Source organism: Leptosomus discolor, chromosome 23 (genome assembly GCF_034619465.1).
Source record: "Leptosomus discolor isolate bLepDis1 chromosome 23, bLepDis1.hap2, whole genome shotgun sequence".
In the NCBI taxonomy this organism is placed as follows: domain Eukaryota; kingdom Metazoa; phylum Chordata; class Aves; order Leptosomiformes; family Leptosomidae; genus Leptosomus; species Leptosomus discolor.
In genome coordinates this window covers 6130071-6142358 of record NC_141413.1, presented here as the reverse complement: position 1 = coordinate 6142358, position 12288 = coordinate 6130071, and the positions used below count along the sequence as shown (strand labels likewise).

General features: G+C 42.0%; 1 protein-coding gene across 1 annotated transcript in view; it reads left to right on the top strand.

Annotated features, from left to right (window-relative positions):
• The window catches only part of DOCK5 (dedicator of cytokinesis 5), a 63079-nt gene that overhangs the window by 32527 nt on the left and 18264 nt on the right, over window positions 1-12288 (top strand). The window contains exons 26-37 of the mRNA XM_086477063.1: window positions 12-148; window positions 873-968; window positions 1888-1986; window positions 4674-4768; window positions 5840-5918; window positions 6443-6543; window positions 7605-7663; window positions 8155-8309; window positions 9913-9998; window positions 10547-10703; window positions 11242-11282; window positions 11395-11485. Of these exons, the coding sequence (XP_086333189.1) occupies window positions 12-148; window positions 873-968; window positions 1888-1986; window positions 4674-4768; window positions 5840-5918; window positions 6443-6543; window positions 7605-7663; window positions 8155-8309; window positions 9913-9998; window positions 10547-10703; window positions 11242-11282; window positions 11395-11485 (1196 nt within the window). The remainder of the gene's footprint in view (window positions 1-11; window positions 149-872; window positions 969-1887; window positions 1987-4673; window positions 4769-5839; window positions 5919-6442; window positions 6544-7604; window positions 7664-8154; window positions 8310-9912; window positions 9999-10546; window positions 10704-11241; window positions 11283-11394; window positions 11486-12288) is intronic.

The following is a 12288-nucleotide window of genomic DNA, read 5'->3' as shown; positions in this document are numbered from 1 at the left end:
TCATTTTTCAGAATGCAGAGATGCTCTTCTGCCGCTGATAATAGATCAGCTAAGTGGCCAGTTGGATGACAATTCAAACAAGCCTGACCATGAGGCCTGCTCACAGCTGCTTAGCAATGTTCTTGAAGTCCTGGATCGGAAAGATGTGGTGAGCATGAACCTTGTCAAGGGTACAAATTAAGGTTCATTCTTATTTTGAGAAGTTACGGCAAAGAAATGTTCTCAACTTACACTTTGAAAAATGACGAAGTTTGGGTGTTTGTGGAAATCATGTTGCACTGCCGTATAGTTCTTTGAATCTCTGCACATAACGGAGCTGTGTCTGAAAAGGAGCCATGAAAGGCTGAATCAGTGGTTATCACTACAGTACAAAAAGCAATTACTTTGCTTTCTAGGGACCAAAATGTTATTCCCAACCACTTCGGTGGCTTGTTGAATTGTTTGGAGCAAGTCATAAAAGTATTTGGTTTCTCATTTTCTGTGGTATGAAATGGGGACAACTATCATTGTTCAGTCAGGAGAATACAGTTAGTCGCCATGTTAGTCATGGAAATTGATTCTAAGTTGCTGTGAAAAGATTAGTCTGACCTGAAGAGCTGTTCAGGGAAAACAAAGCCAAATCAAAGCACCAGCTTCAGTTTGGCGATGCCAGGGTGAACTAATGAAGCTGGTATAGCTCAATTATGCTAGCTCTCCTCCAGGTGTATACCTACCGTGTTTGAATCGATTGTTCACGTGTTTCAAATCTCCTTTTTTTTGCATCCTCTAATAACAATTAAGCACTGTCAGGGCAGCCCTCCCACGCAGGGAGCACTCTATAGCACAGTATGCATTAAGAATTGTCTCCGCTTTTCCTTACTGAATGTCCCCAGGGGCCCACTGCTGTCCACATCCAGCTGATCATGGAACGCCTGCTAAGGAGGATAAACCGCACGGTGATTGGAATGAGCAGACAGTCTCCACACATTGTGAGAGCTTTTTACTTGCTTCAGTTATTACTTTACCATGTGTTATAGTGGAATTTATTCTCCTGGGAGATTTCAGTGTAGCAGTGGTTTATGAACTCATCTTTCCGTTTCCTGCGGGGCTTCTGTGCCACTGAAACATGGCGTTTGGTGGTTTTCTGAGACCAGGTATTGGGATACAAATTGTCCTACTCCAGCAGCAGTTTGAACTGAGTCAGAGTTGGCCGTGATTTGAAGTTCCTTTGGGCCTTTGTGCACAGAGAATTTGGTTTCAGTGCAGTTTCTACTACACAAGGAGTCTTTGCTGAGAAAAATGCTCTTTTGTCACCTTGGCTGAATAGGATTAAATGCTGATGGATGAGGCATCTCTAAGGGGCATTTCTGACTACCGTGTGGCATCTCAGAAGGTGTAAGCAAGTTGGTATATTTTTGATTTGCCCTGTACTTCATGGACATAAAGACTGAAAAATCAAGAGCTGGGCACATATAGCGATATCTTATTTCTGATAACTCTAAGGTCAGGTTAATGCTATTACCAGTATGTCAGCCATGAGAATTGCAGTTGGCCATAGTAAATCTGAAAATCATAGAATCGTTTAGGTTGGAAAAGACCCTTAAGATACGATGAAATGTTTTTTATACCTATATATATCTCGTTTGTTGGAGCATGTGTTTTTCTTGCAAACTGTGATCCTGGGGAGAAAGCAAGCCATACCCCAACTTCATACTTGAAATTTAGGAAGTCTTGACAGGTTTGGGGTAGAGGACTAAACAGTCACACAGACTGATGTCAGGACATAGATAAGCAAGACTATGGTCCGTGATATTTGATGAGGCAGAACTCTGAAAGCGTATGCCACACTTGGAACTTACAGTGCTTAATACAGGAAAATAATCGACTGTTTTGTTTTTCCTATTCTAGGGTATTTTTGTGGCCTGCATGACAGCCATCCTGAGGCAGATGGATGATTTCCATTACAACCATTACATCAATACTTTCAAAACCAGGCAGGACATTATTGTAAGTCAGCCTGGCTGGGGGATTAGCTCAGTCCATAAAGAATTACACTCTGCTTCGGAAAGGTCATTTCAAGTTACTGTATTCAGTTTGGAGTGATTATGCTGCATTCATCAGCAATGACTTATGGGCACCTAATGCCACAGCCACTGGGGATGTATTCGCCTCACCCCTGCTGGGTATACACAGTGGATGTTGCTGACTCTGGGGAGCCTGAGAGTAGCATTTGTAGCATTGAGTGAAAGCGTGTTTAATGACTGAGTCTGTGCAAGTAAAAAGTCAGGAACCAGAACAGTGAATGAAGATGAAAAGGAAAAGCATTTTCCCCTCTCTTGCTCTCACTGTATCTCTTTGTGATCCTGTTCTCTTCATCTAATTCTTTCCCCTCCTCTAGAGTTTAATTAAATGCTTTAGTGGGCAGCAACACAAATAGTTCCGTCCATGTTAAAAACTGTACAATTCATGTACTCAAAGGAAACGAGGTGAAGCATTAGGGTTTGGGTTTTTTGAGGCCCTTAGACTTAACAGCTGTGTCCAGATCTTTCTCCAGACTGCCCAGAACAAGCCAGAACCAAAACCAGTGTTTATGCAAGTCTCTGAAGCATGACACAGCAACTGTTCTGCCTTTTTTGTCCCTATAGTCCTTGTTTTACAACTTGGAAGTGCTTGCTTATTTAAACACTGGCTGGGGAAGAGCCTGGAGCTGTGCTCTTCCTGTAAAAGCTCGATCAAAACCCACAAGAAGGTGTTTGTAATTCATTTTGGATGGCAAGGTGATCTCTTTTTCCCTATGCAGTTGGAATTGCTTGCGATCTGTTGAGCAACATAGCCACCTACAGGACACACACATCTCAGTCACTTCTGCATCTAAAAGGCCATTCAGCTGCACTGTCTATAGAGAGCACTCATCATCTAATTTTAGAATTGCTTCTTATATTACCCAAATAATTTTTTGTGAAGGAAGAAATAACAAAATCAAGTAGACTTAGGAATTCTGCTAGTGTTCATCAAGTAAGTGAGCGAAAAGGTTTTCAGCAGGGTTATGTAGAAATGCTGTGTCTGAGGAAGAAGGGTGCTAGGGAGACAAATCTGATGGATTTCGGAAAAGGTGGATTCAAGGCAGAATTGAAACAAATTTTATGTTGAAAGGGCCTCAATTCAGAATTTTTTTCTTTTTCCTGAAGAGCAGTTGAGCTAGTAGGAGACCATTGCAACTTAAGTTCAAGGTAAGGTTAAACAGACGCTTGAAAGCTTTCCTGAAATGTAAACTTCAGATTGAAGGTCAGCTTGCAGATTGAAGATGTCTTGGTTTACCATAGTTCTGCATCTTCTGACTCAAGTACGAGAATATTTCTTTGTATTTCTGTGTGTGTACATAAAGCTTGTACATGCAGACACATCAAGAGGATGAATTATGTAAGCATTAAAACTACCCACATATCATTTAGACAGATACTGACGAAAATAACGATTTGTAACCTAATTTTTGCAAATCCTTAAATCTACAGAAGCAAGCCGACATTTGTGGTGGTGTGGTAGTTGTTAATACCAATAGAACATTGCATTTTCTTTTATTGCAGTATTTGTTTTTATTTTTGTTGTTTATTGTTGGGTTTTATTTCCTTTGGTATTTTCAGCCCTGGCATTGCATTGTTGCTTGGTTGGTTTAACACTCTTATAAGTTAATTCGTATCTTCAAGGTGCCCGATGTCAAGTCCAGACCTTTCCATCAAGCTGATTTAATAATGCCTAAAGGGTTTTTACTGAGGCAGCACCAAATGCCCGTTTTCTCTCTCTGCGTCGATGTCGCTTGCCAGTTCTTTAGAGCAAGCTGTTCAGCTCAACAGAATTTTTTTTTTTGCTGGTGATCTTTGCAAGGTGGTGATTTCTCATGTGACCTTGTTTGTGTCCCTCTCATTTTTGAATGCTAATGTGCTGTCTTTGTAGAGAATAGAACCCATTTAAATGCTCATAGGTAGCATTTGTATCTGTAGAGACCACAATATAGAGATCAATATTCTTGATGTTACCTTCTTCTACTCATCTCTCTTCTTTCTCCTTTTCCTTTTTTCTTATTCTACAATTCAACCTTGCCTTGCCCAAGTCTTAAGGTGTGATACAGCTTTGTTTGGAGCAGTTTGATGTTCGTGCAAAAAATGTCTAGTAATGTTCTAAACGACATGTCTGAAGGCACGTTCACTACCTCTGTTTAACTATCCTTCTTAAACTGGACCAGAAAAGACTTAACTAATTGGGGAAGTGAAAATACGTCATAATGTCCATCTTTATAGAAGATACTGCGTAGGGATGTTACACTGTCATCGTTCAGATATTTGGAAACAAGTCCTCGAATATTGGTTTTGCCTTTTAATCCAGCTTGTGCACCAGAACTCCCTACAACACAGCTTAATTCAAAACAGTAAAGACAGATTTAATTAAACAGATTACCATGTTCTGTGGAATTATTTCTCCTTCTGTAATTGAATGGATGAGATGTCAGAAATAATTTAGTTATTGGAATATACCCACACAATAAAAGATCCTCCTTAAGAGGGTACAGTGTATGGATTGCTAATCAATGCAGTCGTTAATCAATGCAATTGCAAACATTTGCATTTCCCTGTATGTTCATGTGGATAAAAGACTACCCTATTCAACTTGATGGGCTGTGGTTTTTATTTTCCCAACAGGACTTCCTGATGGAGACGTTCATTATGTTTAAGGATCTGATTGGAAAAAATGTCTATGCAACTGACTGGATGGTCATGAATATGATGCAGAGCAGGTACATGGTTGCTGCTTATTTAAGTCTTGCTGCTGCTTTGGAGCCTTTCTGGTTCTGAAAGGAGGGTGACTCACACAAGCAGGCTTGCAAATCGCTGGAGTTACACAGGCTTCTTTTCTTTGACAGTTTCAGGGTGATTTAAATTAGATTTCAGTAAATTGCAGTGCTTGCATGCTTTTGCTGATGGACCTGGAAATCTTTCTTCTCCTGTCCAAAGACACACAATCAAAACCATGCAGTCTTTCATGCAGTCACTCGTCTGCTGGAGAGTGCAACATAAATCAGAGGAGCCTTTTTGGTTTCAGTTCTGGGGGAATCACACGGCAAGCACAAAGCTAGAGCTCAACATAAGTGTGGTCTAGGGTTTAGCAAGCTGGCCTGTAAACTAGATCTACCCAGGTTCACCTCTGTCCTCTGCTGTGGACTTTGTTTGGCCTCGTGTGAGTCTCTCCTGCTAAGTCTGTACAATTTGAAGGGCTTTGGCTACTATCTATATGCTGTGCGAAGTGGCAACACATGGGCAAAACATGCTTTGCACGACGCAGCAGGGCCTGTACACCTGTGGGTTTAATGTTCCCACTGGTGGTATCAACAGAACTGGGGGCAGGATGAAGAAACAAGCGTGTAACTCCTGTTGGCATGGCACAGTCACGCAAGTCATCTTCAAAGCGGAGGCAGCGTAGCTCCACTGTGTCGTGAGGACACAGTGCGGAGAAGGACTTGAAAGTGGCAACTTAATTGAGTGCTTCAGTGGTGAGGATAGGCTAAATTTAAGAGAAGCTACCATCTGGAATGGCACTGCACTGTCAAAGAGACTGGATTACCAAGGAAGTGTTTTGTTTTTCATCTGCCTGCAGTCAAGGTTTCTGTTGTTCTAAAACAGAGGAATAACTTCGGCTTAATATACCTCTGTGGGGAAGGAGGTGAAATAGCGTTATAGAGGGATACCTGTCTTGTTTGGGAGCCTCTGTTCTTGTCTCCTGAGCTTACATGTAGGAGTTGTAAACCCAGAACTGAAATCTTACTTTTTTCAAGAGCCACCTTTTTATTTGACATTTTAATCTTTTCCAGGGTTTTCCTCAGGGCGGTGAACCAATTTACTTCTGTACTAAATCGTTTCTTTCTGGATCAAGCAAATTTTGAACTCCAGGTAATAGCTGTTTTGGATTTTCTTATGGACCCCAGTCCTAAAAGGCAGGAAGAACAAACAAACCACACTGTTAACAGATCTGTGGATATGGAGCATGCCGGTGAAAAATGTCCATAGTCTTTTATAGAAAAGCAGAAGAATGCAAAGCAGTTCTGAATTACAGAGCTGTGGTTACTGCAGCAAACTAATACAACTGCTGCAGGCTTTACAAGGTTGAGCTGAGCAGCGTGCTGACTGTAGCTGATTTGTGCTTGACTAGTTAAGAACAAAATACTGTATGGGTGTTCCCACTGTCACTTGCTTTGGTTGGAAAGCACAAGCTAAAAAGTGAGACGTTTTAAGGTGCTGTGTGCTTGCCTGCTGTGGCCGAGGACACAGACTCACCTACCAGCTCACTGCTGGTACGCTTGCTCAGTAACGCTTACCTGGGAGACCACAGCGTCTGAGGCTGTGTAGCTGTGTTGTGCTGGTTGTTGCTTTTCCTTTGTCTTCTCCTGTTTTAGACTTTTGTTTCTCTTCCACAGCTCTGGAATAACTATTTCCATTTGGCAGTGGCCTTTCTCACTCATGAATCCCTCCAGCTGGAGACCTTCTCACAAGCCAAACGCAACAAAATTATCAAGAAGTGAGTTTACATTTAAAAAGTTGCCAGGCCTTTTGCTTATAAGAACCTCCATTTGTACTGTTCCAGACATACCCCTTAGAATGAGATAAAGCATGCCATGGAAGTGCTTGATTAATGAACGATGATAAAGGGAGAAGGGGTGACTAGGACAGATGTCAGGTCTTTATGCTGTGGATGTCTAAGTCTGGTCAGACAGATCCTGAGTTGTTTGAGCTGAACTTAAGCACCTTGGCAGAAGATCCTTTCCGCTGTAAGGTCTGTAATAGAAGGCTTGCCATAGTTCCCGAAGCGATACAGTTCCTCAGCCATGATGTAAGGTAGGTAAGCAAGAATCCTAAAAGCCCTGCAACTTTTTAGTCTCCTGTCTTTGCTGCATCTGTTTTGAGAGCAAGAGCACTTCAGAGGCATTCATCAACCCAAAAGCAGTAATTCTTAGTAACTTGGCCGCATTTACAAAGACACTGAGCAGCTTTTACCTCTGCTTTTAGCTGGAATCCGGTGCCTAAATATCTGTGTAGATCTTAACATAGAATTTTGTTAGGGCATACATAGTTAATGTTTGCCATCTTCTTCCTGTGATAATGACAGCTTTAAGAATCCTGGTAATGAAGTATTCTTGCATTCTCTTGATTTCAGCAGTTAAAGCTTTAGGGAAAAACAGAAAATACAGCAAAACTCTGGGTAGAATTGCGTGAAGCAGCAGGGCTGCAGCTTTATTTTGCTGTCAGGGAGTCTGCAGTCTTCTGTCATAATGGCACATGGCCATTCTCTTCCTCTGTGCTTTGAGCTTTAGTGCTGGGCAGGGTAAGGAAGGAAAAAGATGAACATCTAACAAAAGGTATGTAACACGGAGGAACTTCTTAGTAGACCCTTAGTAGGGAAGATAGTCTGTGAGACCCCTTGGCATAAATGCTCAGCATATTCAGGTTTGTGTGTGGTGTTTTTTTTAAGGAGAGGGTAATAGATTTTATAGGTTTGCTATTAAACACATTCAGCAACTTTGCAAAGGTAATTTCAATGCATAGGCCTTTTCCATCTTTCTTTCTAATACTTTTTTCTAGGTATGGGGACATGAGAAAAGAAATTGGCTTCAAAATAAGGGATATGTGGTATAACCTGGGTGAGTTCCAGCTAAAGAATTATCTTTATTCAAGCTCTCAGGCTGGGTTTCAAATCATTTATTTCTTTATAAAAGCTGCTCATGTTTAATGTGGGGAAATACACTTAAGGTTCAGCTGTTTCAGCATACAAAATCTTTTCCTTTTTCTGTGAATAGCTTGCAAAAGCTGATCTTTTCTGACGTCAGCCGCTGAGATAATTTCTTAGATTCCTGATAAAGAATGTTCTGCTATATGAAGGACAAGAGTAGAATTTTTCAGAGAGCCTTTGTGATTTGCAACACATGTAATTCAGGTCAATTATTTTCTTGGACTATTCCTGAATTTTGGAGCTGTAACATGTTAATTCTACCTGAAGTAGCCGTTATCCACGTGAAATGCCCATGCTAAGCAGAATGACTGTGGTTTATGGTATTTATATGAATAATGTGCTTAAACATTTGGATATCCAAATCCGGCCATTAGGTTGTATCTGACTTTGACTTCCTTGCAGGTCCCCACAAGATAAAGTTCATTCCAGCAATGGTGGGCCCAGTCCTGGAGGTAACCCTGGTCCCAGAGCCAGAGCTACGGAAAGCTACAATTCCCATCTTCTTTGATATGATGCAGTGCGAGTTTAACTTCAGTGGGAACGGAAACTTCCATATGGTAAGGGAGCCTCGTATCTTCAGTACAGATGTTCCAGAGTATGCATTGGGCAAGGAGGAGAAGAGAACATTTAAACAAAACCAAAACAACAAAAAAAACCCACACAAAACAAGCATTGTGCCAAATGCATTGGGAAGTTAGTGTTAAGTGGTTTGTAGGAGTTGGGACTCTTTGGTTCCGTCCCTGACTGTACCTTTGCATGATTTTGACAACTCATGTATTCCTCTGTTTCATACCTTTGTGCGTTTGCAGACCTGTGAACACCCACATCTAAATTGTGAAGCAATTTGGAGACCCTAAGAGAGTACACTAAAAAGTAATGTCTGTTTACAGTTATAGTGAGGCAGATCTTTGGCTGTAAATGTAAGTTACTATAAAGAAAATTGCTGGACTATGTATTAGGACTGTTGCTTACGTACTGACTAATCCCTCATTAACTTCAAATTTGACAACACATTGGTGAATACTGGTGCCACCGCTGTGAAAAGGAGAACAGTGACACAAAGGGCAGACATGATTTGCTTGAAGCTACTCAAGTAAAAAGACAGAGAAGGGAACAGGACCCAGATCTCTGAGTTCCAACCCTGTGCTAATTTCTCCAGGAGTTGCCTTTTATTGCTACTGAGAAAGCACCGGAAAGTAAGGAAGGAAAAAGAGGAGCTTTGCTTTTGCCCCGAGGTTAAGTTTTCACAGCAGTTTCTAAGGACTTATTCTTCCAGCTTTCCTCTGGGGATATCAGACATTAACATCTCAGCTGGCAGACAGGGGACACTGCAGTTATGCTGTAGACAGTCTTCTCCCTGGAGATGGGTAGGAGCCATCCATCCAAAAGGCAGCCACCTTGGCATTTCAGCCTGATGTCAAATGTGATGTGCATCTCCCTAAGCACCATCCTCACACCAGCTTAGACCCCAGCTTCAGTGTGCATACAGGACCTTTCTTCCCTTGGGGTCATCCATCTTTGGTGTGGTTGGCCCCAGGGTCTCAGGGGTTTTTGGAATCAGTAGAAGGAAGCAGGATGTGTGTGGCATGGATTTTCCATTCCAGTGGTATTTTTATACTAGCTACAGTTATGACTGAGAACTGTGCTTGGCCTGCTTGCGCATAACAGGACATATCTTCGTGGCTAGACAGATAATCACACAGGGCTTGGTCCTTGCATCATGAGGAGTTGTTTTAATTAGTAGTCACAAGTGTTTATGACAGCCAGAGAGTTGTGCCTTGCCCTTAACTGCTGGTAGTAGTTCAGTTTCTTTAGGGTGAGTGACCGTTCTGTAAGCTGGCTGCTAGAACACTTCACCATCCTAGCAAAACTGTTGTGCTAATGGATGGGGGAGAAGGGGAACAGTTACTCCAGAGCATGATTTTCCAGTGACTGTAGGATGAGAGAGGGAGGACTTGTATTTCCTTGCTCCAGTCTTGTCATTTGGGTTTCTTACTATTTGTATTCTACTCCTACAATAAAAGCATCCTCTAGCTTGGGTTGTAAAACCAGCGTCTGATGGCGGGGCAGTTCAGAAACACCAGCCACAAGCATTACTAATGTTCAGACCACGCTCCTGAGAGTTGCTGTCTATTTAATTGTGGGTTTTTGCCTTTTCAGTTTGAAAATGAGTTGATAACCAAGCTGGACCAGGAAGTGGAGGGTGGCCGAGGGGATGAACAGTACAAGATTTTGCTGGAGAAACTGTAAGTTTTATAAAGAACATGGAGGCTGTTTTTTACAGCTTAGTTGGGTATTTTTCTAGTGCAAAGAAACCCTAATTCATTACTCCACTGAATAGGGAGACAGCGCAGATGACAGTGAGCTTAATGCTATACAGGATTCTGAGACTGATTGCCTTAAAACGATGCTTTCATTCTGGAGCAGCAACTTGCACAACAACCCTGAACTTGGAGGTGAAAGGCTAGAGGCAGGTGCCAAACTGGCAAGGGGGTTGTAAGTGGAAAGGTTTGGGAACAGCAGGCTCAGAGTTAAAGCAAAATCAGAGCCATCTTTTAACACCAAGAGTAGAACCCGGGTTTTTGGTCAACAAGGCAGGCTTTGACCTGCCTGACTTGGGTATCTCAGGTCTGTGGGTGTGGTGTGCTCTTCTGCACTGTCAGTCTCTGTTCAGGAAACGTGTTTGACTCTGTTGGCTGAGTGGCTGTGTGGGTCATTCACACTGAAGTTCTGCTTGCCACCTCTCAGAACTGTAACCGAGGACTCCCTTCTGTGTCTCTGGGTATATCTGCAGCCTCCTGGAGCACTGTCGGAAGCATAAATACCTGTCTGCTTCTGGAGAAGTGTTCGCTTTGCTGGTCAGCAGCCTGCTGGAGAACCTGCTGGACTACAGGACGATCATGCATGATGAAAGCAAGGAGAACCGCATGAGCTGCACTGTCAATGTGCTGGTATGGGGAAGGCTGGATTTGGATAGGGGTGCTTGTTTACTGGCTTGGCTTTTGTGGATTCTGAAGGATTTGGGGGTTTGTAGGATTTTAAGTAATTCTTTATGCTGTTTCTGGTTAGTGATGGGCCCAAATCAGACTACCAGCTATTGACAGCTATAAAATGTAGAAAGATGTACAGTCCAAAATTATGTCTCGTAGCTTGTCCTTGGTGATCTGAAGCCCTGAAATACGGGCAGGAAAGATGGCTAGCTGATAGTTTGGGGAACGTGGGCTTAAGTCCCTCCTCCACTACAAAGAGCCTGTGTAACTTTGGACAGGTCACTTCCTCTCTTTGACTTACCCCTTTTCTAGAGGCAATAGCAGCCCTACTTTATGTTCAAGGGATGGTTGCAGGGTTACATGCACTTAAGTAGGCAAAATGACAGCAAAGACCTTTGGAATATCTAAAACTGATGCTTAAGTTACTTGTCTGGAGATGGTTATGCAAATCCATGGTGCTTTGCATCGTAAAAGTTTGACTTTTCTCTGTTCTTGACAGAATTTTTATAAGGAGAAGAAACGAGAGGACATTTATATCAGGTAGGCTGTTTCCCTCCATAAACCTGTATAGAAGCCTCTGTTTCTCTTGGTGTTCTGTACACCGATACAGGAGTCCTTCACATCAAGTAAAAATTGCTTTTTGTTTATTTAGGTATCTATATAAACTCCGAGACCTGCATACAGACTGTGAGAACTTCACAGAGGCAGCATACACTCTCCTCCTCCATGCAGAGCTGCTCCAGGTATTACCGTAAAGCCAATTTTAGTTTCCACTGTCAGGGAATGCGTTTTAACTGAAGTGCAAACAGCTCAGAATAAGCAATGAACTTTTTTTCCTCCTTTTCTTTTAATGTGACTTTGCATTACCTAGATCCTAGTGGTTAAGGAGCTTCACAATTTTGCAGATTGCACAGCAGCTAAACGGATGAAAGCAAAAATGTCATTAGCATCAATTTGTCACATACTCTTGGTGAAACAAAGTGCTGTAGTGAGATAGGGGAAAAAGTCCATGTTTGGGGTCATAGTACAAGTTTTTTCCACTTCTGTGTGAACAGTGTAAAATGCATTAGCCTAAGCCATCTTAATTTGGATTTGTCAACCTCTTCATGTCTTCCACAGATTAGTAAAGCATGCACATTCAGTTAGCGTCTCCGTGTAAGACCTTAAGCCAAAATCACACCGGTTACAATTAAACTTGCATTAACATTTTGAAGTCATTTTTAAATACCACTAAAAAAAATTATACAAGTTCAGAGGAATTCTTAACCTGATTAACTTTTAATGTAGAAAAAAAAGTTGACATGGAACTGAAGCTTTCTGGCTGCTTATGTGTGTAGTGGGAGAGCATAATCAGATGTTTTTCTGAGCAGCGGGCTGAAGTGGTTTAAGAAGTTACTGCTGACTGGCTACTTGTTATTCTGCCCATGCTGCTGAGATGCAGTACTTGTGGGCACTCCTAGTTTACATTAGTCAGCCAGCTCAGCTTATGTCACCGAAAAATTCCTTGCTGTCCCTTTGCATTGGTGATGGATTTGTCTGGAATGCA